General features: G+C 34.5%; 1 protein-coding gene across 1 annotated transcript in view; it reads left to right on the top strand.

The window, feature by feature from the left end:
- Positions 1 to 22,992, top strand: part of CDH18 (cadherin 18) — a gene marked incomplete at both ends in the record, with an annotated part of 320,575 nt that extends 297,583 nt beyond the window's left edge. The window contains 2 exons of the mRNA XM_081233726.1: positions 13,772 to 14,023; positions 22,502 to 22,992. Of these exons, the coding sequence (XP_081089852.1) occupies positions 13,772 to 14,023; positions 22,502 to 22,992 (743 nt within the window). The remainder of the gene's footprint in view (positions 1 to 13,771; positions 14,024 to 22,501) is intronic.
- Positions 22,993 to 23,805: the final 813 nt, after the last annotated feature.

The following is a 23,805-nucleotide window of genomic DNA, read 5'->3' as shown; positions in this document are numbered from 1 at the left end:
GAGTTAATAGAAGAAGAGTCTGTAATTTCCAAAGCAAGAAGAGATTTTTAAAAAGTTAAATAATAAAACTTATTTCATCAGTAGAACAAACGTCAGAAAGTAGAATAAAAGATGCAAAATAGAAGCAATGACAATTTTATTTGAAGTAGAAAGTAGTTCAAATATACCATAGTCACAGATTAAATATCATGTTTAAAGATATTTTATTTAAAAAATAGACTGTTATATGCTGCTTACAAGAGATATGCCAAATTCAAAATGTGGTAGGAAATTTAACATAAAAAGTCAGAAATATTTAGCTATTGCTTAAAAAAAAACAGCTATTGCTGAAAAAGAAAACAATTCCCAAACTAGTTTTCTTAAAATAAAGCACATTTATTCATTTATTTAGCTCACATTTCTAAGAATTAACAATTTCTGATGGGTTCAGCTGGACAATTCTGCTAGTCTCAGGATATTTCAATCACTACAATTAATCAGCAGTGTACTGAATGTTCTCCTCAGTCCAAAAAGATAAAATACAACAAAAATAGAACAAAAGAACAATAATAAATACAAACAAAACATAAGATTATCATTGTTAACAAATGAGTTGAAATTGTCTTTCTGAAAATTTAAAAGAATCCACAGAAACATCTTAAGAGACAATTGGATAGATTGCCAAATTTTGGAAAACAAATAAATGCCCCAAATGGCTAGATTTTCTATATGTAAAAAACATGAATAAATAGCAAATCAGATAAATTTAAAGTGGTAAAAAGAAATCAAACAAATTAACAAAAAACTCTTCTAAGATCATCAGAGAAAATATATCCAATAAATAATGTTATGAAAGGCAATGTTACTGAAAATATTAAAAAAACATAAAAATAATATATTTACCCCATTAGTAAATCAACACTCAAATTTCCAAATTAATCTATAAGTTAAATATATTTTTTACCATAAACTGAATATAATAATCTGTTAATAAAATGCAAATGGTAAAGGGTTGAGTAAAGTAAGAATGTAGGAAAAGAAGAAAAGGGATGTGTATAGTTAAAGGAAAGAGAAGAAAAGAGGGCATATCCTAATGTATCAAGATATTATAAAGATGGTAAAGATTTACATCTCTATAAAAGGAAGAAATGGCTATCAACTAAAGCAGTGGTGTTTGGAGTACCTTTTCTTTGAATGGATGTATTTGCTTTGATAGATAAGACTCTTGCTTTCTTGAATAGAATGTTAGCTCAAGGAATAATCTGTTAATTGTTTCCTCTACTTATTATGAAGATGATATTAGGTAGTGTAAACCCTGACAGCTGGCTTTTCTTTTCTTTTTTCTTTTTTTTTTCTTTTTTTTGTAATGTAACTGCGTGACTAAAATTTGATTGATTCACAGGGATCCATTTCAAAGAAGCAGCCACTTCAAAGATGGCTGTCTTGAATAAACACATTGTCAGCCATTAGTAGATAGAAAGACAGCTCCCCCATTCCCTTTTGTTCTAGATATTTTTGGGTGATTTCAGTAACTGATCATTTGGGCCTTTTTTTTTTCTTCTCTTCCCCAACTTTAAAATCCTGTTCTTATGTTTTAAATTCATCTGTAAAGAGTGAACTTGAGAAACTCTAGGCCTCTACCCTTGACCACAATAAAAGCTGAATCCCAGAGACATATACCTTAATAGTGTTTATGCCTGGAATCATAGCTAATGTCCTCATATCAACTAAGAAGATTTTCCACCATCTATACCCTGGTGGGATTCTCCTATTCACAGCCCAGATCTGCTTGATAAATACTTAAATTTAAGGTAATGTTTCATGTTGTTCCAGTTCTTTGCCATCTTTGTTAGATCTTTCCTGCCCTATATTTTATCCCTCATTAATTTGGAATCTGCTAATTTATCTGAACATTACTGAACAAATGTCTTCTTAAGTGTTCCATCCTACCTATATAAAAGTTTCTTTATTTGGGGCCTATTTTTGTTTATTATTCACTGTGACATATGTTAGGAATATACTGGTAGAAAACACCAGCATGTAATTAATATTCTGCTCAAGGAAGCAAGTGCCCTGTCAAATCAAATACATGCACTCAAAGAAAATGTGGTCTGCTCACTGCTTTGGTTGATAGCTGTTTCATATTCCTTTTTTTTTTTCTTTTTTTTCCTTTTATAGAGATATAGATCTTGTGAAATTCTCAATAATTTCTTTTATGTTTTCTATCTTTTTTTTCACCCTCTATTTTCTTGAACATATTAATCTTAATGATTTTACAATCACTGTCAGCTAACTCTATTTTCCTAATAAAGTGATAAATTTTCCTTTTGTTTTTCATCAGGGGGACTGGGGAGTCAGTACTGGGATATAATGGTCTTGTTTCTTAATATATCTAACAATTTTTAGTTGGGTGTCACACATAGTGTCTAAACCTAGAAGAGTCTCAAATCGTAATATATTTCTTCAAAGAGTGTTTGCTATTTTCTTGGATGAGCAATTAGAGAGGGGCATCATTACAGGTGAACCTCAGAGACACCTTGGGTTCAGTTCCAAACTGCCACAATAAAGCAATTAGCATAATAAAGTGAGTCACATGATTTTTTTGTGCTTTCCAGTGCATATAAAAGTTTTGTTTACACTATACTGTAGTCTATTAAGTGTGAAATAGCATTATGTCTAAAAAATGTACAAACTTTAATTTAAAAATACTCTATTGCTAAAAAATGCTAACCATCTTCTGGGCTTTCAGCTAATCAGTGCTGAAATACTCATTTGCAAGATTACAAGCTAATAGTCCATGGACCTTCTTTTAGTGATGTTTCAAAGAAACAACTACAATAAAATACATCTCTGCCTATTTAAGATGACAATCATATGACAATTAGGGAAGGGTATTTTAAAATACTGAATGCCTCAGAAAATATAAAAACCATGTGTCAATTATAGTAAAGTTCTATTGACAAAATATTTGGAGCAATAGTGAACAAATGAAAATAAAATAAAAATAAATTTCTGAAAAAGTAAGGAGAGTATAAAACAAACAATATATGATTAAATATCAAACAAAAATAATGATTTGAGTAGCATATATTCTCATAGAAAAGCAATAATGATAATATGATAGGATATATAATATTTCTTAAGAAATGTCTATGAAATGCACTTTGAATATTTTCAGTAAGAATATACTCATGTATTGTATTGAATTAAAAATGAAAAAAAAAAAACACCTGAAACACACACACACACACACACACACACACAGACTCAGCCCTATCCCCTCCCCTGACATTTTACATGGGGCTGTCCAGTGTGTTCTCCAGCCTCACACTATATTGCTATTCACCACCATTCTTATTCTCCTTTCTTAGAATGTTTTCCTCTAAAAGAAATTCTATAGTTAGCTCTTAAGTTAACATTGTTTTTTTCCTTCCATTCAGTCTTCAAGGCATTATCTGCTGTGTATGAGACAGTGATCTAAGCTGTCCAAATGCAAGGAAAAAAAAGACATATCTCTTGCTTTTAGGTGTCTCTCCATCTATTTGGGAAAATAAAGATGAAATGAAATGTAACTTGCAATTGAAGGCAGTGAAATGTGAGTTACTTTAGAGAGATCACTGAAAGTCCTATAATTAAAAAAAGTGAACATGATTTGACTTTACAGGATAGAGTCCATACCCTCAGGTAGAGTGGATCAGAGAACACTTTTCAATGAGGTGGGGAATGAAGACAGCATAGAGGTGACAGAATGCAACATTAGTCCTAAGAATCTAACCAGGGAGATGTGGCAGAGCAGAGGCATGAGCATTTTAATTCACTATTAAAAACACTAAATATTAAACACTGTGCTGTATTTTGTGCTCCCCCCAAACAAGTAAGATATTCTGCCATTAATTCTTTATTTGCTGTAGTACCAAACTGTAGCAGATAGAAAAAATTTTGCTAACCAACCGTCTTCAATATTTATCTGGAAAATTATGATCCCTTACCTATTAAATAAGAAACATTTTGATTTGGAAAATAGCCAAGTGATGGATTTCTATTTTTTTAACAACATATACAGCAAAACGTATATTGTAAATACGTTTTTTGATAATGACCTTACTTTTATCATTAACTAATATACTGGTAATAACACAATTTTATTTAAAATTAAAAACTGGAGTTCAGATGGTAATTTTTAAGTTACAGCATTTAAAAATTATATTACCTTAAAACAACAATGAAAGAATGATATGTTTTCTGATTAAAATGTAGTTTTTTCTGCAACCATCTTCTCTTCAAATTGTGATAGGTAAACTTTTCATCTTGGCATCAAAGAAACCCATTGTATAATTTCAACTTTTTAACCAAATATCTATAATAAATGAACTAAAGCCATAATGTCATAAAGTCTGTGAGTCTAGGCTTACCCCAGGAGGGTCTGTGCATACAGTACCTTTGTTCATTCATTTTGTAATAGAAAAGTGTAACTTAATCCACCAATGTAAAATCACCATTAGTCTACAAGTCTGTTCTGCTTCATGATCTTCATGATGCCTCTTGAGGGGCTAGGTTTTATTTGATGAAAAGAGATTTGCCTGACTAATTCCTAGGCTTAATTCCGACTGTCAAGTGCATTTGTAAATCTTACAGATTTTAGTCGGAGAAGAGATTATTTTTAACTATGTATATGATTGTATCTCTGTTTATTTTCAGGATTCTAACTCACATTTCATGTGCCTTTCAGATTGAAAATCTTTATCGTAATTTAATTGATAATTTGCTATCAAGAATATCTACTGCTCATATTTGTCTCTAAGTTATCTTCTTTAGATACATGTTTTCCACTTCTGTAGACATTTCCAGTCTTTAAAAATGAATGGGTTTGGGCTTCCCTGGTGGCGTAGTGGTTGAGGGTCCGCCCGCCGATGCAGGGGACACGGGTTCGTGCCTCAGTCCGGGAAGATCCCATATGCCGTGGAGCGGCTGGGCTCGTGAGCTGTGGCCACTGAGCCTGCGTGTCCAGAGGCTGTGCTCCGCAACGGGAGAGGCCACAACAGTGAGAGGCCCGCATACCGCCAAAAAAAAAAAAAAAAAAAGGGTTCACTAACACAACATTGCAAAGCAACTATACTCCAATAAAAATTAATTTTGAAAAAGAAAAAAAATGAATGGGCTCAAATAGCACATTCTTTTTAAAATAGTGAGTGAACTGCACCAAAAATGACCATTTTAAATCATATTAAATGGAAGATTCTGTAGACTGTCACTTTCACCTTGTTGCAGAATTTTGAAGATTCTTTTTCCCTTGGTTTTATTACTTTTTATTATTTCCTTGTAACATTACTTTTAAAAGTGAAGGTCTTATTATTTATAAGTTTCATCATTTTTGACAAAATACTAATAACCATTGTCAGACAATACTGATTTTCCTTGTGGCTGTTTGGGTTTGGTGAAGGAATATCTAAGTTTATGTTGCATTGATTTTAAGATAAGGGATATTTTCAAATTTGACTATGAGCTGTTAAAAAGATGTCTTTTGGGGCATTTTCGTCCAGATTCCATAGTCCACTGAGAGTAAAATGCAGTTTGTTAGTTTGATACATATTGGAAATCATGAGAAATTTTACGTTTATTTTGTACTTCTTTGGCATTGTAAGATCCCTAGTAGTTGATATTCCTATCATTTATTTTTTGTCCTTCAAATGAGAACTCACAGCTGGTATTGTAATGTGCTTAATGTCTCTATAGATTATAACCATCTAAAATTCTGTTTTTTTCCACAAGGCTTCAAGAGACCATTTAGCATTTTTTCTCCCATTCCTAAATAAAATAGCACATGCACAGTCTGTCCTGAGAATATAGTTGCAAATGATGCTTCAAACAGCCCCTAGAGGGTGTGGGAGCACCTGTGCCCCAAGTCACTACTGTCAGTGATGAGGCTGAGACACGAGACACCATGTTTTTTGTTTTGTTTTTGTTCAGCTAGGAACTTCCTTTCTCCTCCGGGTCAAGTCTCAGTCTTCACTTACTAGCATTTACCCAGTCATACTTGATAGACTCCCACTATTCTTTATGGAAAGGCAGAGACTCAAAGCTTGACTAGTGAGAAGACAAACAAGTCTGTAAGCCATCATGACCCCAATATGGGAAAGGGTGACTTGCAAATGTAGTGGTTTGTTTTAGTGAGTCTTTTGCTTTAGACAGAAAAATATGCTTTTATTCTCTCCTTAGTGATTTTAACCTCTGTTGACTTTTTTTTTTTACTTTAATGTATTTTTTTTCTAATGGGTTTGTCACCCCACACCTTATCACCTTCTTATATTCTACTCACAGTGACAGAAAAAAAGAAAAAGGAAAACAGAACAAAACAAATAGCTGACACATATTCTAAGCAATAAAAATATGACCAGTTTTGCCATTCTGTGCCCCTTTGTTTTGCTTTCCAATTGTGAAAATGTAGATTACACATTTTTGCCTTAATTCCTTCCTTGCTCGGAATCACATAAATGCTGCAGGAGTCATCAACTCTACCCTCTGCCTTAAGGGGGTAAAATTTATTTTAAAACAGATTTTTAAATAATTTTAAGAGCAGGAATATGTGTTTGCTTTTTCAGTCTCTCTAAGGATTAATCTTTAGAGTTTCTGTCAGTGTTTATAAATATAATGACTCCATAATTTATTGTACTTGACTCATCCATTTCCTACTAAAAATGTAGTATTTATTAAAGGTATGTGATAAATATTGGGTAGAGGGTTTCTGTTGAAATTCATATACTTTATTTTTTAGTTTTTTGGTAAACCATTGTTCTCTGTACTTCTACAGTTTCTGCAATTATTATATTATTGTGATATGCTTATGAATTATTTTAGATTTTGGGTAGGGTTTCTACTTAAAAAGCTATTTTTCGGGGCTTCCCTGGTGGCACAGTGGTTGGGAGTCCACCTGCCGGTGCGGGGGACATGGGTTCGTGCCCCGGTCCGGGAGGATCCCACGTGCCGCAGGGCGGCTGGGCCCGTGGGCCATGGCCATTGGGCCTGTGCGTCTGGAGCCTGTGCTCCGCAACGAGAGAGGTCACAGGGGTGGGAGGCCCGCCTACCACAAAAAAAAAAAAAAAAAAAAAAGCTATTTTTCTTCTTTATTTCCCTATTCTTCTAAACTAACACTCTTATGCAAATTTATATGTGTTTTTCATGAGCAGATTTGCTGATATTCTTCAAGATTCATATTTTTTTTTTTTTTTTTTTTTTTTTTTTTTTTTTTTGCGGTAGGCGGGCCTCTCACTGTTGTGGCCTCTCCCCTTGCAGAGCACAGGCTCCGGATGCGCAGGCTCAGCAGCCATGGCTCACGGGCCTAGCCGCTCTGCGGCATGTGGGATCTTCCCAGACCGGGGCACGAACCCGTGTCCCCTGCATCGGCAGGTGGACTCTCAACCACTGCGCCACCAGGGAAGCCCAAGATTCATATTTTTGTTTCATACGTATTCATGTTCTTTTTTTTACGTCACAGAGTCTTGTATACATAGACATAATTAATAGCAAAGAAGGTTGAGCAGTTTTCAAATGTGGTTTTCATATGTTGATAATAGATGGTAGCTTCTTTTTAGAAAAAGCTGTTTTCCTGCTGTGAGTGGAGGAATAGCACTTAAGAGAAAATGGCAAAATAAACTTAGAATAGGTAGCTAGTCTATGGCATCTGATGAAATACGGATATTAATAAATTGATTCCTAACCTCCTTTGAGAACTTAGAGTTACCCTATATACTTATTGGGGTCGCTTAAGATGGAAACAACTATTTACCAGCATCGTTTATGAATCTGAAAGCAGAATCTTTAGACAATGTATAGTTGTATTTATCTGGGATTTAAAATGCATCAAGAAGGAGTGTGGCAGGTAGTCAAAGGGGTGACATTCCAGGGTGCAAATAGGAACATAATAACATATTGGATCATGCATTTGTGGTTTGGCAGAAACACAAGTGAGGCCAGGAGAATGTTTACAAACTCAAATGAACTTGCAGAATCCAGTTGAAAATTGAGATTAGGGCAATTCTAGGATTAAAAGAATGGAAAGTCAGGAAACAGGAGAAAAAATCAACCTTCAGCAGAGAGCATGAGGAGATCATGATAGATTAGTTCATTTTGGTTTTAATTTCTTAATACATGTCAATATAATGAGGAAACTGTAACAGAAGGCAGGCTCCTGTTGAATGTAGTTCAAATCATTATTTATCAAGTACCTGTTATGTGAAAGGTACTTTGCAGGAAAGCAAAAGAGCGTTGTTTCCTGCATGGGCTCTGATGAGAGTTAAATTATAAATGGATCTTATTGCTGCTGGAAGACCAGATAAAAATGAAATGCTATGAAGCCATACATATTTATCTCTTTGGTAGATGGTAAGTTTCTATCTCCCATCTTTTTCTTCAGCTTTAAAAAAAAGTTTAGTCCAATTACAGAGATACATCTGAGGATCTGAAATGTTTCTGCTATTGTGATAGATTTGGAAATATTATTTTAATAGTCTGCTAGGCTATAGTTGAGACAAAGTTGACCTTTATGTCTGCATGATCAAATAAGGAATCCGTTGAAATGGCAGGGAGGGTATAGGCATCTGATAATTTAAGAGTTTTGAAGAACAGGTGATTTTTTTAAAAATCAATTAACTGTAAACATAATGGTTTATTTCTCAATTCTATTCCACTGGTCTCTATGTCTATCTTTATGGCAGTACTACAAGGTCTTGATTACTATAGTTTTGTAGTCAGTTTTGAAATTGGAAGTGTGAGTCCTCTGATTTTGTTCTTTTTCAGGATTGTTTTGACTATTTGAGATTCATTGCATTTCCATTTGAACTTAGGATGAGTTTTTTCCTTTTCTGCAAAAAACACCATTGGAATTTTGATAGGGACTACTTTGAATCTACTTTTGGTAACATTGTCATCTTAACAATATTAAGTCTTCCAACCTATAAACATGGGATATCTTCTCATTTATTTAGATATTTAATTTCTTTCCATGAAGTTGTATAGTTTTGGGTATACAAAGCTTGTGCTTTTTTTGTTAAATGTATTAAACATTTTATTCTCTTTTATGCTATTGTAAATGAAAAATTTTTATACAACTCTTTTTGGAGTATAATTGATTCATAATGTTGTGTTGGTTTCTGTTGTACAACAAAGTAAATCAGCCATATGCATACATATATCCCCATATCCCCTCCCTCTTGAGCTTCCCTCCCACCCTCCCTATCCCACGCCTCTAGGTTGTCACAAAACACCCAGCTGATCTTCCTGTGCTATGCTGCTGCTTCCCACTAGCTATCTATTTTACATTTGGTAGCGTATATACGTCAATGCTTCTCTCACTTCTCCCCAGCTTCCCCCTCCTCATCCCATGTCCTCAAGTCCATTCTCTATGTCTATGTCTTTATTCCTAACCTGCCACTTTTATTTAGGTTCTAATACTTTCCAAGATATAAGGTAATTTTGGACTTTAATGTAGGATGTGTTTTTGCCCAAGGGAGTATTTTAAAAGCATGCCTTATTTTAACTTAAACTGTACTACAGTTTATGAAAGTAGCACAGAGATTAGAACCTTTCAAGATCTTTCAAACTATTGGACAAAGAAATAATAGAGCACATACTACTAGTTCAAGTAAATTATATCTGAATTTTAGAAGCACTGTGTTACTTGTATTATACTGTTGTATTCTGTAGCCTTCTGTCCCTATAGAAATGTAGAAGTTGGAAGTGTATCTATCTAGCCAACCATGTATTTTACTGTAATATTTTTTGTGTGAAAGATCCCCCCCCAAATTAACAATTATGAAGTCCCTGAACTTCCTATAGTTGCAAAAATAAAATTTTGTTATTATTATTGTTTGTTAAAGGACTCAAAATTTCAATTATTTCACAGTCATCACAATGATATTTGTAAATATCTCTATGATTCAGCTATTGTATATCTGTGTGGCAGTCTCCCTGTTTCCTCCTATAGGTGTCTATATCATTTTCTGAACAAAATGGGATATGCAACAAAATAAATACTACATTGTCATCTATTTTGAAAGACTAAACCATGTTCAAGGCTATTTCCACATTGCATCAAAGTTATAGTTGCTGGGAATGTCAGGAAAATATTGATTATATTCAGAAAGACATTAATTACTGACAGAGTTTCCCAAACTTTTCTTTAAATTTCTAAGTCATTTCAGGCCCCTAAATTCATATAAGACATGTAGAATTATTATTATTATTATTATTATTTGTGTGTGTGTGTGTGTGGTACACGGGCCTCTCACTGTTGTGGCCTCTCCTGTTGTGGAGCACAGGCTCCGGACATACAGGCTCAGTGGCCATGGCTCACGGGCCTAGCAGCTCCGCGGCATGTGGGATCTTCCCGGACCAGGGCACGAACCCGTGTCCCCTGCATCGGCAGGTGGAGCCACAACCACTGCACCAGCAGGGAAGCCCAGACATGTAGAATTTTCACACTGTTTGTTTCAAAGATTCTTCAAATGACATACTTTTCTAATGCTTTTATCACAGTCAAGGTCTTCTAAACTGGGTTAAAGTATCACTTTTAAGATAGTAGACCCAAATTTATGTGCTGTATTCTAATGAAGTCTTCTCAATAAAGATATGCATAAAAATTCCATATAATTATTGAATCCTTCTGAGACTGTTTTAGATCTATTGCCTCATTGCTGCATTCAGATAATATATGTATTCGAAAATAATAGATGTTGCTCAAAATCTCTCCCATATGATACTTTTCAAAGTTTACTGTCTAACACATATCTTTAGTTCCTGTCTTCTTTTTAGCTTAAGGTCTTTGTGCTAGCTGTTCAAAATCTCCTTAAATCTTAATCCAATACGTTAGCTATATTAGCTTGGCTTCCAAGTGTTCTATAATCTTCTGTCTTCATCCAAACTCTTGACAGTTAGAATTATGAACCAAACTTGGGTACACATTATTAGAGATTGTCCTTTATTTGACATTGATAATTAGCTCTTCTCATCCACAGATTCTACATCCTGCTATGGGTTCCCTTTATTCAGTTTATATTAGTTTTTTATCCAGTTTAAAGTAGTTATGCAAGACTTTCTGTAGTACTTGGTTTATTTTTTAAACATTATATTTCAAGTTTAGAGATTTTTTGTTCTTCTTGTCACCTAATATTTCAGTTTCAGCAAGGCAAAGTTTGTTCTCATATGTATATGTATATTTATGTGTGTGTGTGTGTGTGTGTATGTGTGTGTGTGTGTGTGTATATATATATATATATATATATATATATATATATATATATATATATATATAATGTTCTTATCCCTTTTATTTTATTTCAAAGTTTTCTTGTTCAAGTTCAGTGAGCCTATTTCCAAGTATATTTTTTTGCAGTTCCAGGGTGATACACAATATCCCTTGTCAAGAGTTCATTATTCTGCTGTGATAAGCCTTTCTGGGTAGGAAGCTCTTTGCTTTGTGAATCCTCTTTTCTTTTCAAAAGTCAAACCTTCAGCTGGAAAAATGAAAGAATATTGTCATGTCTCCATGTGTGAGAGCTTTCTATTTGAGAAATTAAAATGCACTAGAAACATATTCAGGCTTTCTTCTTGTTTCTCATCATGTTTCTGATTGCATTTCCAATAATTATCTTGAAAAAGAACAAGTTTCCAGATTAAGAATGTAAAGTGGACACGAGGCTAGAGACATGAAAGACAGTCCCCATCTACCCCTGCATGTTATCATGTCATTCCACACATTATGATATTTACTGAGACCAGGGACCAGTGTCTTACATCTCTTCTTCAGAGGATCGGCAGTGAGATTCTTAAAACGTGTTTGTGCCTATGAGCTCATGTTTATATCTTTTCCTTAGGCTAAGGGATTGTGCATATATGCAAGTTTATATTAATCATGAAGCAACATCCTACACCTGATACATGTGCTTACTCAAAGGTCAGGTTTCCAGGAGAGTACCTGTGACGGCTATACTCTTAAAATCACACGTGACACAGTTTCTCCTCCTTTTTTTCCCATCATTCTGAAACCTGCTTCAGAGTATGCAATCGACACACTTTTCTTTAAATTTCTCTTCTTCTAGGTGAGAAAATATTTTAATGACTTATTAGATTATTTATTTATGTTCTATAACAAATTTTCCACAACTTATACATATGTATGTGCATATATGTGTGTATATAATATTAATTTATGTATATAATGTGTATTAGTCATGTTTTATTACCTGCATTATATTGAATATTTGAAATATTTATTATCTTTCTATTGCATTAGTTTGGCAATGTACAACCAAGAGAATATAGTTGTAGGGTATTGTATCATGACTATTATAAACATACTCATAATTAAAAATGATCAATTTTCAGAATAAGAGAAATTGATAGGAGAAAAAGAATCCCTAAAAGTAATTGTCTAATGATTTACTGACTTTTTAGTGAAAAGTAATTAACTCAGATGTGTAGTCACAGGTTGGATGCTCTGGGAAGCAGGCTCTGGATTGGAGTTTAGGGGACAGGATGTTTATTGGAGTGTGCTCTCATGATCGACATCTGTGGACCACAGTGGGAGTGGAAGAAAGAAAGGCAGAGTGAGCAACTGAGTTGCTATGCAATTTGAATGTGTCCATGGCTGACCCCATGGGAAAGCTCTGGAACTAAACTTGCCCTTCAGTATTTTCTGCATTCAGCAGAAATGGCTTGACATTTATAACTTTGCAGCAATAAGTCATTGGTTATATGTCGCTCCAGAAAAGTGTAACCTTGGAACAAGTGGCAATCTACAGTTCGGGCAACAAGTCACTTCATGCAAGGGTTCTGAGCAGCACATCCAAGTGTGCACCAAAAGGATCTTTTAGCTAACAGATATGGAAGGGGGACTAACAATGCTAAGATAAACATTTCCTATGTGCGCCTGAGGCATCAATACCAATTGGAAGTGAACTGGTGGAGAAGAGGCAGTATGACATCCTGGTTTTGAGCAGGGTTCTAGAATGCATTGGGGTTGTAGCTTGATTATTCACTAGCTCTGTGATTTGAGGCAATTTATTCTCTGGGACTGAGGTTATTTATTTTAAAATTATTATTCCTAATAAAAATGATTTTCCCTAAAATGTAAGTAATTTAACATCCTCTCCCTTATAGGGTTGTGTGGACTGATCAAAATACATCATGCAATCATTTACTATAGTACATAGCATTTTAAAAGCACATAAAAAATGAAATTAACTATTTTATTCATTATTAACTTACCCATGGTGTGCCCACTATAACAAGAATGCTTCAAATCACAAGTTTAAAATAGTTTATCAATTGATCTGGTGTCTCCATAAATACATTATCTGTACCAATGATTCTTAAACATTTTTGTACATTAACCTCACCCGAAGTTCACTAAAAATATAGCTGTCTATTTCTATCACTTATATTCAGAGTCACCAGGTTTGTGGTAGGAACCACTGGCTCACCCCAAAGTCTGGTATCCATGTATCCTTTTCAATCCTTTGGCTATTATGCCCATTTCCCAAATGCATATCGCTTCCTTCCTCCTCTGTAATCCACTATTTCCCCTCCCCTTTGGTCCAGGCCCTATTAACTTTTCACATACGTTTCTCCATTTGAGAATGAGTTTTAGTCCCTGGTTAATAATCTCCCCTTCACATTCCTTTATCCATTTCATAAACGGAAAAGAAATCACACATGCCCATTTTATCCATTAAAGGAACTGTGAATCTTTAATGGCGGCTTTACTAAGTCCATGTTGTTCTGCTTATGTCTGTCATAGATAACACAGCCAGCATTCTGACAAGGCGGAGGAGATTTAGTCGAACTATTCAGGATGTGTATTACCTCCCCATTATGATCTCTGACGGTGGAATCCCCTCTCTCAGCAGCAGCAGTACCCTCACCATCAGGGTTTGTGCGTGCGAGAGAGACGGGCGTGTGCGGACCTGCCGTGCAGAAGCCCTCCTGTCCTCGGCTGGCTTGAGTACAGGAGCCTTAATCGCTATTCTACTGTGTGTTGTCATTCTCCTAGGTAAGTCATTCTAAATTTTAGTGTGTGATGACGATTCTGAGTGTACCATACAATGGCGCGTTAGAAAAGAGAGTGAAAGACACACACACACACACACACACACACAGAGAGAGAGAGAGAGAGTCATATTGACAAAACTTTGGAATTAGTAGTGCTTTACGTGATAACAAGGCATGACTGTTTATTTTAATTAACTTTCTCAATACCATAGTTAATTTGGAAATGATTTGGTTCAAATGTGATGAAAGAGTTGAAATATTAAAAGAAGGGATACAATAAGAGAAATCTTTTTGGAAAGGACCTATTTTAGAAAGAATTGATATTAAATATTCTAAATTTCCTATTGAAAAGGCATTTACAATTTTTTTCAAAGAACATAAATGACATTACTCTGCAATGAATCTAACCACCAAATAAAAAGAATAAATTTATTGTAGAAATTTCTATCAGTCTAAAATGAGTTTATCACCAATCTTAGCTGAATTTTAAAGGACTAAATATAAAATATTTTTTGCCTCAGAGATATCAAATTTTATTAAATTAAAACTAATACATTTTTAGTTTATTTTGCATTACATTTTATTTTAATAGAAAATAACGTACTTTCTCTAATTTATGTTATATTTTTAATAGTTGGAATCTTATCACAACTGCATTTGAAAGTAATATTACTATAATCTCTTTATAATTGCTATACAAAACAGGAAAGGAAATCCAGATTTTTTTATAGGAAAGGCAGATGTAAATAATCTTTTGCTTTATAGTTTAAAATGGGTACATATATATCTTTCCAGTGTGTCCTCTCCCTCTAGTTTTCTCTTAGGACCCTTATCTTTTGTTCTTTTCTTGCTACTGTGCATATATAAGGAAAACAAACAAACTATGTACTTTGAGACACAGATATTTTTGCAAAGAATATCCCTTGTTTTTTTCCTGGGTTAGAAGACAAATTACCCGTACAGAAGAGTGAAGATCAAGGTTGAATAAGACTGAGTAGAAAGGATGTTTAGGCAGGGTCGAGGCAGGTTGGGGTAAAATGGCAAAAATTGTGGGCTTTGTTCTAGGAGTTTAAGGAGAAGTTGAAAGCAGGCGCATCCCATCATAAATTTTGCATGTTGAAGAAAGATGATTATGAATGAAGTAGAGAACAGATCTTATGCCTGTAAAGAGAGCAGGTAGGAAAACCGACTAGGAATATGACACATTTGTCTCACTCAGATATAGCATAATTTGGACCAGTATACTTAAAATGGAGATGAAGAAAGATTGATAGTACCAAGATGTTTTAGGTGAAATCAAAAGTGGTCTTGGGTAATAGGCTGCAAATCACAGGATGGAAATATTTACCAAAATCTTTACTGAATGCTTATTGGAAGTACCTGAGATTCCATTTGAAAACTGCGGTGTTAATTATTTCAGGTCAGTGAACAAATATTTAATGTGTATGACATGGTGTCTTTTCTTGGAACAAGTTTCCAAAGGCTAAAAGTAAAGTAGCCAAAAATTAAAAAAAAAAAAAAAAAGTGATCTTGGATAAACTGGCTATGAGACTGAGTTAGAACAGTATCCAAGAAGACTTTTCATCTCTTGCTGAATGTGGGCCCTGATCTTCCCTGGGTTGGGGGACACCAGAAATGCATTTTGTTGATGTCACCACAGCAAGAGTCTATAAAGAGAGAGAGGATAGAATAGGACTGAGCTGCGATAAACTCCAGTGTGATCGCTAAATCAAGAAGGATGCGATAGCAGAGAGCAAAGGAAAAATCACAGAACAAGGAACAAAATTAATAAGATATAATATCCTAAAACAAAGAAAATAAGTGCATCAAGGAGGACAGAGCATTCAACAGTGTTCAAAGCTGCCCAAAAGTTAAATAAACTGAGTAGCAAAAAGTATCAATTACACTTAGCAACTTGGAGTGTGGAGGTTTGATTCACCATAACAAAAACTATTTCAGTGCAGTACAGTCTTTTGCAGAAGTGTGGTAGAGATGGTAGGTGGGAAAATCAGGCTTTCTTGATTTTATTAATTTATATATTGATTATTTATATATATTTTAACAGCTATTTTCTTTAGAAATTAACAAATTAACTTTTTTGTCTTTGAAAATGAAAACTGAAATATCACAAACCAAAAAGGAAAACAAAACAAGAACAAAACCCCGAAGAATAAACAACCATAAACATTGAACCCTCTAGGGTTCCTAACTGAAACTGAAAAGAATAGAACTCAGTGACTTTTCGTAAGTCAATTTTACTTCAATTAAATCAAAAACGAAAACAAAAACAAACAAACAAAAAACACTCTGACATTACTATAAGTTCCTCCAGAGACCTTATTCTAAAAGATATTTCAACTGGTGGAGGCATGTTACCTTTGGCTATTGTTTTAATTTATCATCATAAAATTATTTTTGCATACTAAAATTAAAAATCTTTAAAATTGAAAGATGTCAATATAAGGTACATTTAGGTATACTATATAAAATAACATTTTATTATTTCATGAAACAACACATCCCTTGAATTGACTTTATTAAAATGTTGTTTCCCCTTTGGGGTAAATAAGAGAACATTTCTATATTTTATGCTGTACCTCAGGGCTAATGAAACAAAGTTCCTATTTGATATGTTTGTTCTTTCAATTTTTATTGAAACTCAAATGTGTCTTTACAGTTTTATGCGAAGGTTGCAGAATTTTTTAAGCTTAGATTTAAGCAATCACTATTTATAATGTAATTTAAATTGTTCATGGCATTTTAAGGGTTTTTATCATTATTCAGAAAATATCTGACCCACAGACTTGGATGGAGTCATTTGTAGTTATGAAATAATGTTGGTTAATTTGTGAGCTCATAGATTTCAAGGAAAATATCAACAACATCAGAGCTAGCAATACATTTAGAACTTGTAATTCTGAGATAGCATTCAACCTAAACAGCTAAATAAATCATGAAGTTAATCTTTTAATACTGAAAAATGTTTTACTTAGTAGCTGTTTGTGAACATGACTATGATTGTGGAAACTCAGTCCCAGTTTTGCCACTAATTAACTGTGTGATCTCAGGACCCATGAAGTCTCTTGTTTCTATTTCTGAATCTACGAAAATAAAGTTTCAACTAGAATGACCTTAGAGTCATCTATAAACTTTTGTGGTGCTTATTTATGTTTTATTATAGGTTAAATATGATTCAATATTTTACAGTTTGGTCAGACTCCATCTATGTATATATTGATTACCAGAAGATGGTGCTTGAAAACTAAAGGGCCTAACTTTAAATGGTAAATGTAAACCCTGTGAGTTGAGTTATGTTTTGTCAGGATTACCTTTTCAGATCCATTTCAAGGAATGGATAGAAAAGAATTTAGAGTGAGCCATCATGATGCAATCAGAGTTTGGTGTCAGAGGAGGGGATTGTCAGACTCCTCTTTCCCTCCCAGGGATCTGACATTTCTTTCCCAACCCACCCTATTACTTGTCAGAGGGACCAGAACTGTTGGCAGAGTGAACCAGTGCAAGAGACCATTGAATCAGGATCTGCATCAGACCTCTTCCAGCTACCTTTGTAGTCCATGCATCACATATGATCTGCCGACCTAGATGAATCCACCACATAGTTTGCTCCTATTCTTGGATGTAAATTTCATTATAAATCGGGATCAAAGTGGGTGTGATGGGAGGAGAGTGAGGAACTAAGAGAGGAGGTGGAATTGATGAGAAGATAACTGCCAACCTGTTTGCCATGAAAGCTATTTTAAATGACCTTGTGGGCTCCCCTGAGTTTGAAAAATTGTTTCAGTGAGAAGTGTCATTACCAATTATGGCTACAGAAGCTAATCAAAATCATCTCCCTGACTTGGGCCACCTCATTCTACCAAGTTTAGTACTCACATATGATGGAATAAAAAAAAGAAGTGATATTTAGGGGTAAACAAGTCTGCTATGAAAAGTAGTTTGGGGGAGTATGTTAGGAGTCAGTACATAATGTATTCAAGTGCAAGTTGTATGTCAGTTTTGGTTATGAAAACTCAAAGCCCCTTAGTACTCTAAGCACTGGAATGATAATATAAGTAAGTAAATATAATATAGGAGAAAACAAAGAGAAAACTGTTTCCACAAATCTGAATTCTTTTACGAATAGAATAAATTACTGACACAATAAATTCATTATAATTTTCTTATATAAAAGAAGCACTTGGGTTTAAAATCCTGGCCAGACTTAAAGAGAAGAAAAAGAAATATACTAACCAAGAATAAAATATTCATTAGAATAAAGACATTTCAAAAATACTACAATTAATTCATTTTATTCCAGACTATGTAATCAAACTTGAAAATACCAGAAATCATTTATAATATAATTTTGAACAAAGGACAAGCTCTGTACCCCTCTCTCTCTCTCTCTCTCTCTCTCTCTCTCTCTCTCTTAATAACACCATGGCTCTATCATATTATATTTTCCCAGATGAACCACTGAAAGAAGTACTACCCTGTTATACATGTATGGTTTGATATACTGTGGGAGACTCATTTGAATATACTTATTTGCCTGCCAGTTTGCAAATAGGGATTTAACTCTCAAATTTATATGTATGATTATTATCTTCACTTATTCTCTTCAAATAAATTTGACCTTGGGATTTCGGGGGAAACATTTAGTTTGTTTATCAAACTTTAAAAAATATTCTCAAGCAAAATTAGGTGTTTGGTATTATTAGGAGCAGTAAGTTGATTTTTTAAAAATATGTAAAAATGATTTTCCTAGTGAGACTATTACTATTCATAAAGGTTCACTTAACCCAGTGCCACATTATCACTGTCACAGAGATTATTCTTTTGTTCATCCACATAAGAATTGTTTACAAGGGCTTCCCTGGTGGCGCAGTGGTTAAGAGTCCGCCTGCCGATGCAGGGGACAAATGTTCGTTTTCCGGTCCGGGAAGATCCCATGTGCCATGGAGCGGCTGAGCCCGTGAGCCGTGGCTGCTGAGCCTGCATGTCCGGAGCCTGTGCTCTGCAACGGGAGAGGCCACGACAGTTAGAGGCCAGTGTACCGCAAAAAAAAAAAAAAAAAAAAAAAAAAAATGTTTACGGAGTATCTGCTGTGTGCCATTTGCTCCAGAAACCTCTACTGAACAAATATGATTGTAAAGAAATTCATTAGGAGTGTACCTTCTCATTCATGCTTCCACATTCTTCTCTGAATTGATTTGAATTTGCCTTTGACTAAAGGGACCATATGTCCATATTTGTCCTGATATCCTGATGTCATTATAAAGGAAATCCCCTTCCACCCTTCAAAAGTGTCCCAGATTGTACAGCTATTTATAAATTAATCTTTATAATAAATAGTTATGTAACAAATCTAGGAATCATTTGTCACTGGCAAGTAACTCTTTTTGTCTAGAAAAGAGATCGATGTAAAACTCTAAATTCAAACTTACCTAGTATCTATATTTTGAATCAACACATAAATATCAGGAATATTTTCTTAAATTAGGGGAAATAAGCAAATAGAAGCTATCATAATAATAAACCCAGCATTATCCACTGTGTTTCATTAGGCAAATATGATACTGATATTGGTGAAGTTTGCAAATTACCTCCATACTTCGATAATAGTACTGATCACATTCTTCCTGTTATACATGCACATAAAGTCCCTTGGCATCAACTACCGACCATTTCAACATAAGGAAAATAACTTGATTTATTGACAAAAGTAAGAAATTTTACTATAATAAATTAGGCAGTCTGTAGAAATAGATGTTTTGGTCTAGAGCAGCCTCCTCAGTTAATCATAAAAATGAGCAGAAATATATAGTAGATGATAAATATAAACCTCTGGGTAGAATGGAGTGCATTACTTGAGGATACTGCTTGGGCCACTGAATTAGAAAGCTGTAGGCTGGATTTACACTAAAATAAACAGTGAGGTATTAAATGCATATTGATGGCATTCAGTGAAATGTTTCTTTGTTGTTGTTTGTTTGTTTCTTTTTCCCAAAAAGAACGTATAAGCAACGTGAATGGGAAACTACTGTATTCTGTAGCAGAGCATTTATGAAGCAGAGCCACATGCAGCATCAGCATTTCATTTTCTGCTTTTTCTGTAATCACTCCCTTTCCAAACACAGTGACTCACTAATTCTCCATGTCTACTATAATCTCCCCATTGCATTTCCTCATTACTTAGGCAGTATCCTCTTATTCCATGCTTTTCCAGATGATTCCCTGACCCTCCCTAAAGATGTTTTGTCTCTTTTTTCTTTATTCCCACAGATTCCCACGTGCTGCTTGTATGCAAAATTAGCTTCTTCCCAGTACACTGTGACCACCTCTTTCCACATATAGTAGATTTCCCTCTCATAATTATCCTTTCCACTTCTGGCTTGAATATCTATTCCTCTTTCTCTATATATTTTCAAGTCTTAAAATCACATATACACTATGATATCTAGTTCAAATACAGGCAAAGCTTATCTCTAGTGTGTATGGGTATACATAAACAGGGGTTAAACTATAAAGAGCAGCAAGGAAACAATAAAAAAAAAGAAGAATAGAAGTTAGTTTTTAGAGAAGAAGGGTAAAAGTGTGGATTCGAGGGTGTCAGGTATGTTCTTTAGCACAGAATAGGTAACCCGGTATTTGCTTGCTTTCTGACCATTTGTTAAAGCTTACATATAATCAGTATTTCCAGATAAAATACAGTTTACAGACATAAATAAATAAATTAACAAAATACAGTATAGAAATGTGAGTTTTATATAAAGAATATATATCTGTAGGAGTTTCTGTGTGTGTGTATGTATACACATACACCTACAGATATATTACATGGGACATACTTAAGTTATATATATGTATAAGCTATAATATACTTTTGAGATATATATATACACACTTATGCTATAATATGTATAGCATAAATATATCCTATGCATAATATTGGGATAAATATCTACTATATATACTTAATGTGTTCATAAAATATTTGCACATTATATGAGATATACGTAATTGTACATTACACATATATATGTATGTGTATACATACACATATTATATATAGTATGTAATATGTATGTATACATATATTATACATGTATTTTGTTGTGTTTCATCTCATATTATACATATATAATACATGTATATATTTCTTGTTATTCATATCAAATTTACATTTAATTAAGTGTCCTGCATTATTTGCTAAATCTAACAACCCTACATTCCATTTGAATATACCTCTCTTATTATTATATTATAAGGAATGTTTTAAATACTAGTGAACCTTATAATTATTATCATAAAGCCTAAATTATCAGCTAACCAAGAAGCAAACAGTCTGTAGAGATGAAGTAAAGAGTATTGGGCCTAATGACATAAAGTAGACATATACTTCTGTTTAGTAATGTTTTAATACCAACAAATAGAGTAATCTGAAACTATTGAAAAACCACCAATGCAAAATACCCGACTTATTTCTATTGATTTATTCAACAGCTACAACATTATTGATAATAAGAACCTATTAATTGCTTTTGGCTAAGTTGCCCTAAGACACACGGCCAACAGGTCACTCAGTTCCTTGTTCTATATTTTTAAAATAATGAAGTTGAATATGGTAATGGAAACATCATCATCTTTTGTGTGAAAAGTCATAAACTACAGCCCAAGTTTTCCCACCTGCCATTTGTGTGGTCTTACGGTTACATGGTATTTACTCATGTAATCTCTACTGAGTCTCAGTTTCTTCATTTTAAAAATGAGGAAATCCCCAGCTCTGCTTTGAGGATTAAGTTATAAACTTATGTAAAGAGCATTGTGTAAACAAAAAAATTCCTATGAAACATAAATTATGTACAAATAAAATAACATCTTTGCAGCTTGATAGATAAGTGCAATAATTAATGCCTGATAATATTATTTTAAAGAATAATGAACAAACGAGTTGTACATGTAAAATATCCCTGCTTTGATTTTCTACAAAACATCAAAAGGAAAGAGTTAAAGATAGGGGCTCCTTCTTCCTATTTTACAAAAACTTAAAATATCCTGCCTTTAGTGTACTCCTTAGAAGGATAAGTATATGTAGATTGACTCTCACACAGAATTATTTTTTCAGTCAAAATTTCATATTGCTTTTCCATCATCTGTTTCTCTGACTGAATGATTAGACTTCATCACCGCTCACAAATCCTGAAGCCATAGCCTGGCAAATGAGAATATCACAGAGTTCTCCAGAAGATCAGCGATTCCCAATGTTTTGTAGAGATAGACAGTCATTTTCTACATTCTTCAAGATGTTAAAAATTCTTGCGGTGGTATTCACAGAGTGCAGAGATCAGGGCTGTGTTACAACGTAAGCCTAAATGGAATGTAGCTGATGACAGTGGCTGGGAATTGCTGATGTCCAATCTCCAAGAATGTCCTTCTTCTTTTTCTAACCCTTCATCCTCTTTCCGTTTTTCCTTAGCAATTGTAGTACTTTTCATCACCCTGAGACGCAGCAAAAAAGAGCCCCTGATCATTTCAGAGGAGGACGTGCGGGAGAACGTGGTCACCTATGATGACGAGGGGGGCGGCGAGGAAGACACCGAGGCCTTTGACATCACAGCCTTGAGGAATCCATCTGCTGCCGAGGAGCTCAAGCACCGGAGAGATATCAGACCGGAAGTGAAACTCACCCCCAGGCACCAGACGTTTTCCACCCTGGAAAGTATAGATGTTCAGGAGTTTATTAAGCAAAGACTGGCTGAAGCTGACCTAGACCCCAGCGTCCCGCCTTATGACTCTCTGCAGACTTACGCCTATGAGGGTCAGAGATCGGAAGCTGGGTCCATCAGCTCGCTGGATTCAGCAACCACACAATCAGACCAGGATTATCAGTACCTTGGAGACTGGGGACCCGAGTTTAAAAAGTTAGCTGAACTCTATGGAGAAATAGAATCTGAAAGAACAACTTAGGGGGTCAATTCTTGCAACCTTCTAGAATTCGCTTCCTGAGCAAGTGGAGATATAACCTCAGCAATGGCAAGGAAGAAGTTTGGAAACAGTACTAGGAACTGAGCAAGCAGAGCACAGCTACTGTAGAAACAAGTGCCCTTTTCATGATCGAAACTGGGTTATTTAATCGGAAGGAAGTCAAATTAGAAAAAAAAATACAGAGAAAAAGCTATTGTTCCTTGTGTATATTTTCAATTGCTCAATAAAGTCTGTGTACTGTTTAATGAAGAATACCTGAATTAAGCCAAACAATGATATTTGTTTCAATATTTTGTGATTTCTTTTCCAAAGCAAAACTGAACAAAAAGTTTCCAAATCACTTATGACTCTGATTTCTAGGGGTGGTACACTGCAAAATGAAACTGGTGAAGTTAGTCACGACCTCTTTTTCCACTATTTTGGGTGGACTCTTGAGACCCACACCCTGTTTTTGTGACACATCTCATTAGCTTTGTCTTGTGTTGAAATGACACGAGGTATTTCCAATATACCAGGCCACTCTGTCATGGACTTGTATGTACCATTTTCCTTTGCCCTCCCCACTTCTTTTCTCCATATGAAATTGATGGAGCATGGGGATTTGCTGCTTGCACTATGATGTATGCAACTTCTGTGCACCAGTTGTGCACTGCTCTGAATCACGGAGACTACTGTCTCTCTCCTGCCTGTCCCCCCTTTTTTTAACAGGAGAACCCCCTTTTTTAAGTGGATAGAATGAATGTTTTAAGATATACTCAGATCATCTCTGTCAGGGAAAGATTTAATTAAAAAAAA

The sequence above is a fragment of the Mesoplodon bidens genome, assembly GCF_964165515.1.
Source record: "Mesoplodon bidens genome assembly, chromosome: 4".
NCBI lineage: Eukaryota > Metazoa > Chordata > Mammalia > Artiodactyla > Ziphiidae > Mesoplodon > Mesoplodon bidens.
The sequence above is the reverse complement of the archived record's forward strand: the minus strand, read 5'-3'. Positions and strand labels throughout refer to the sequence as shown.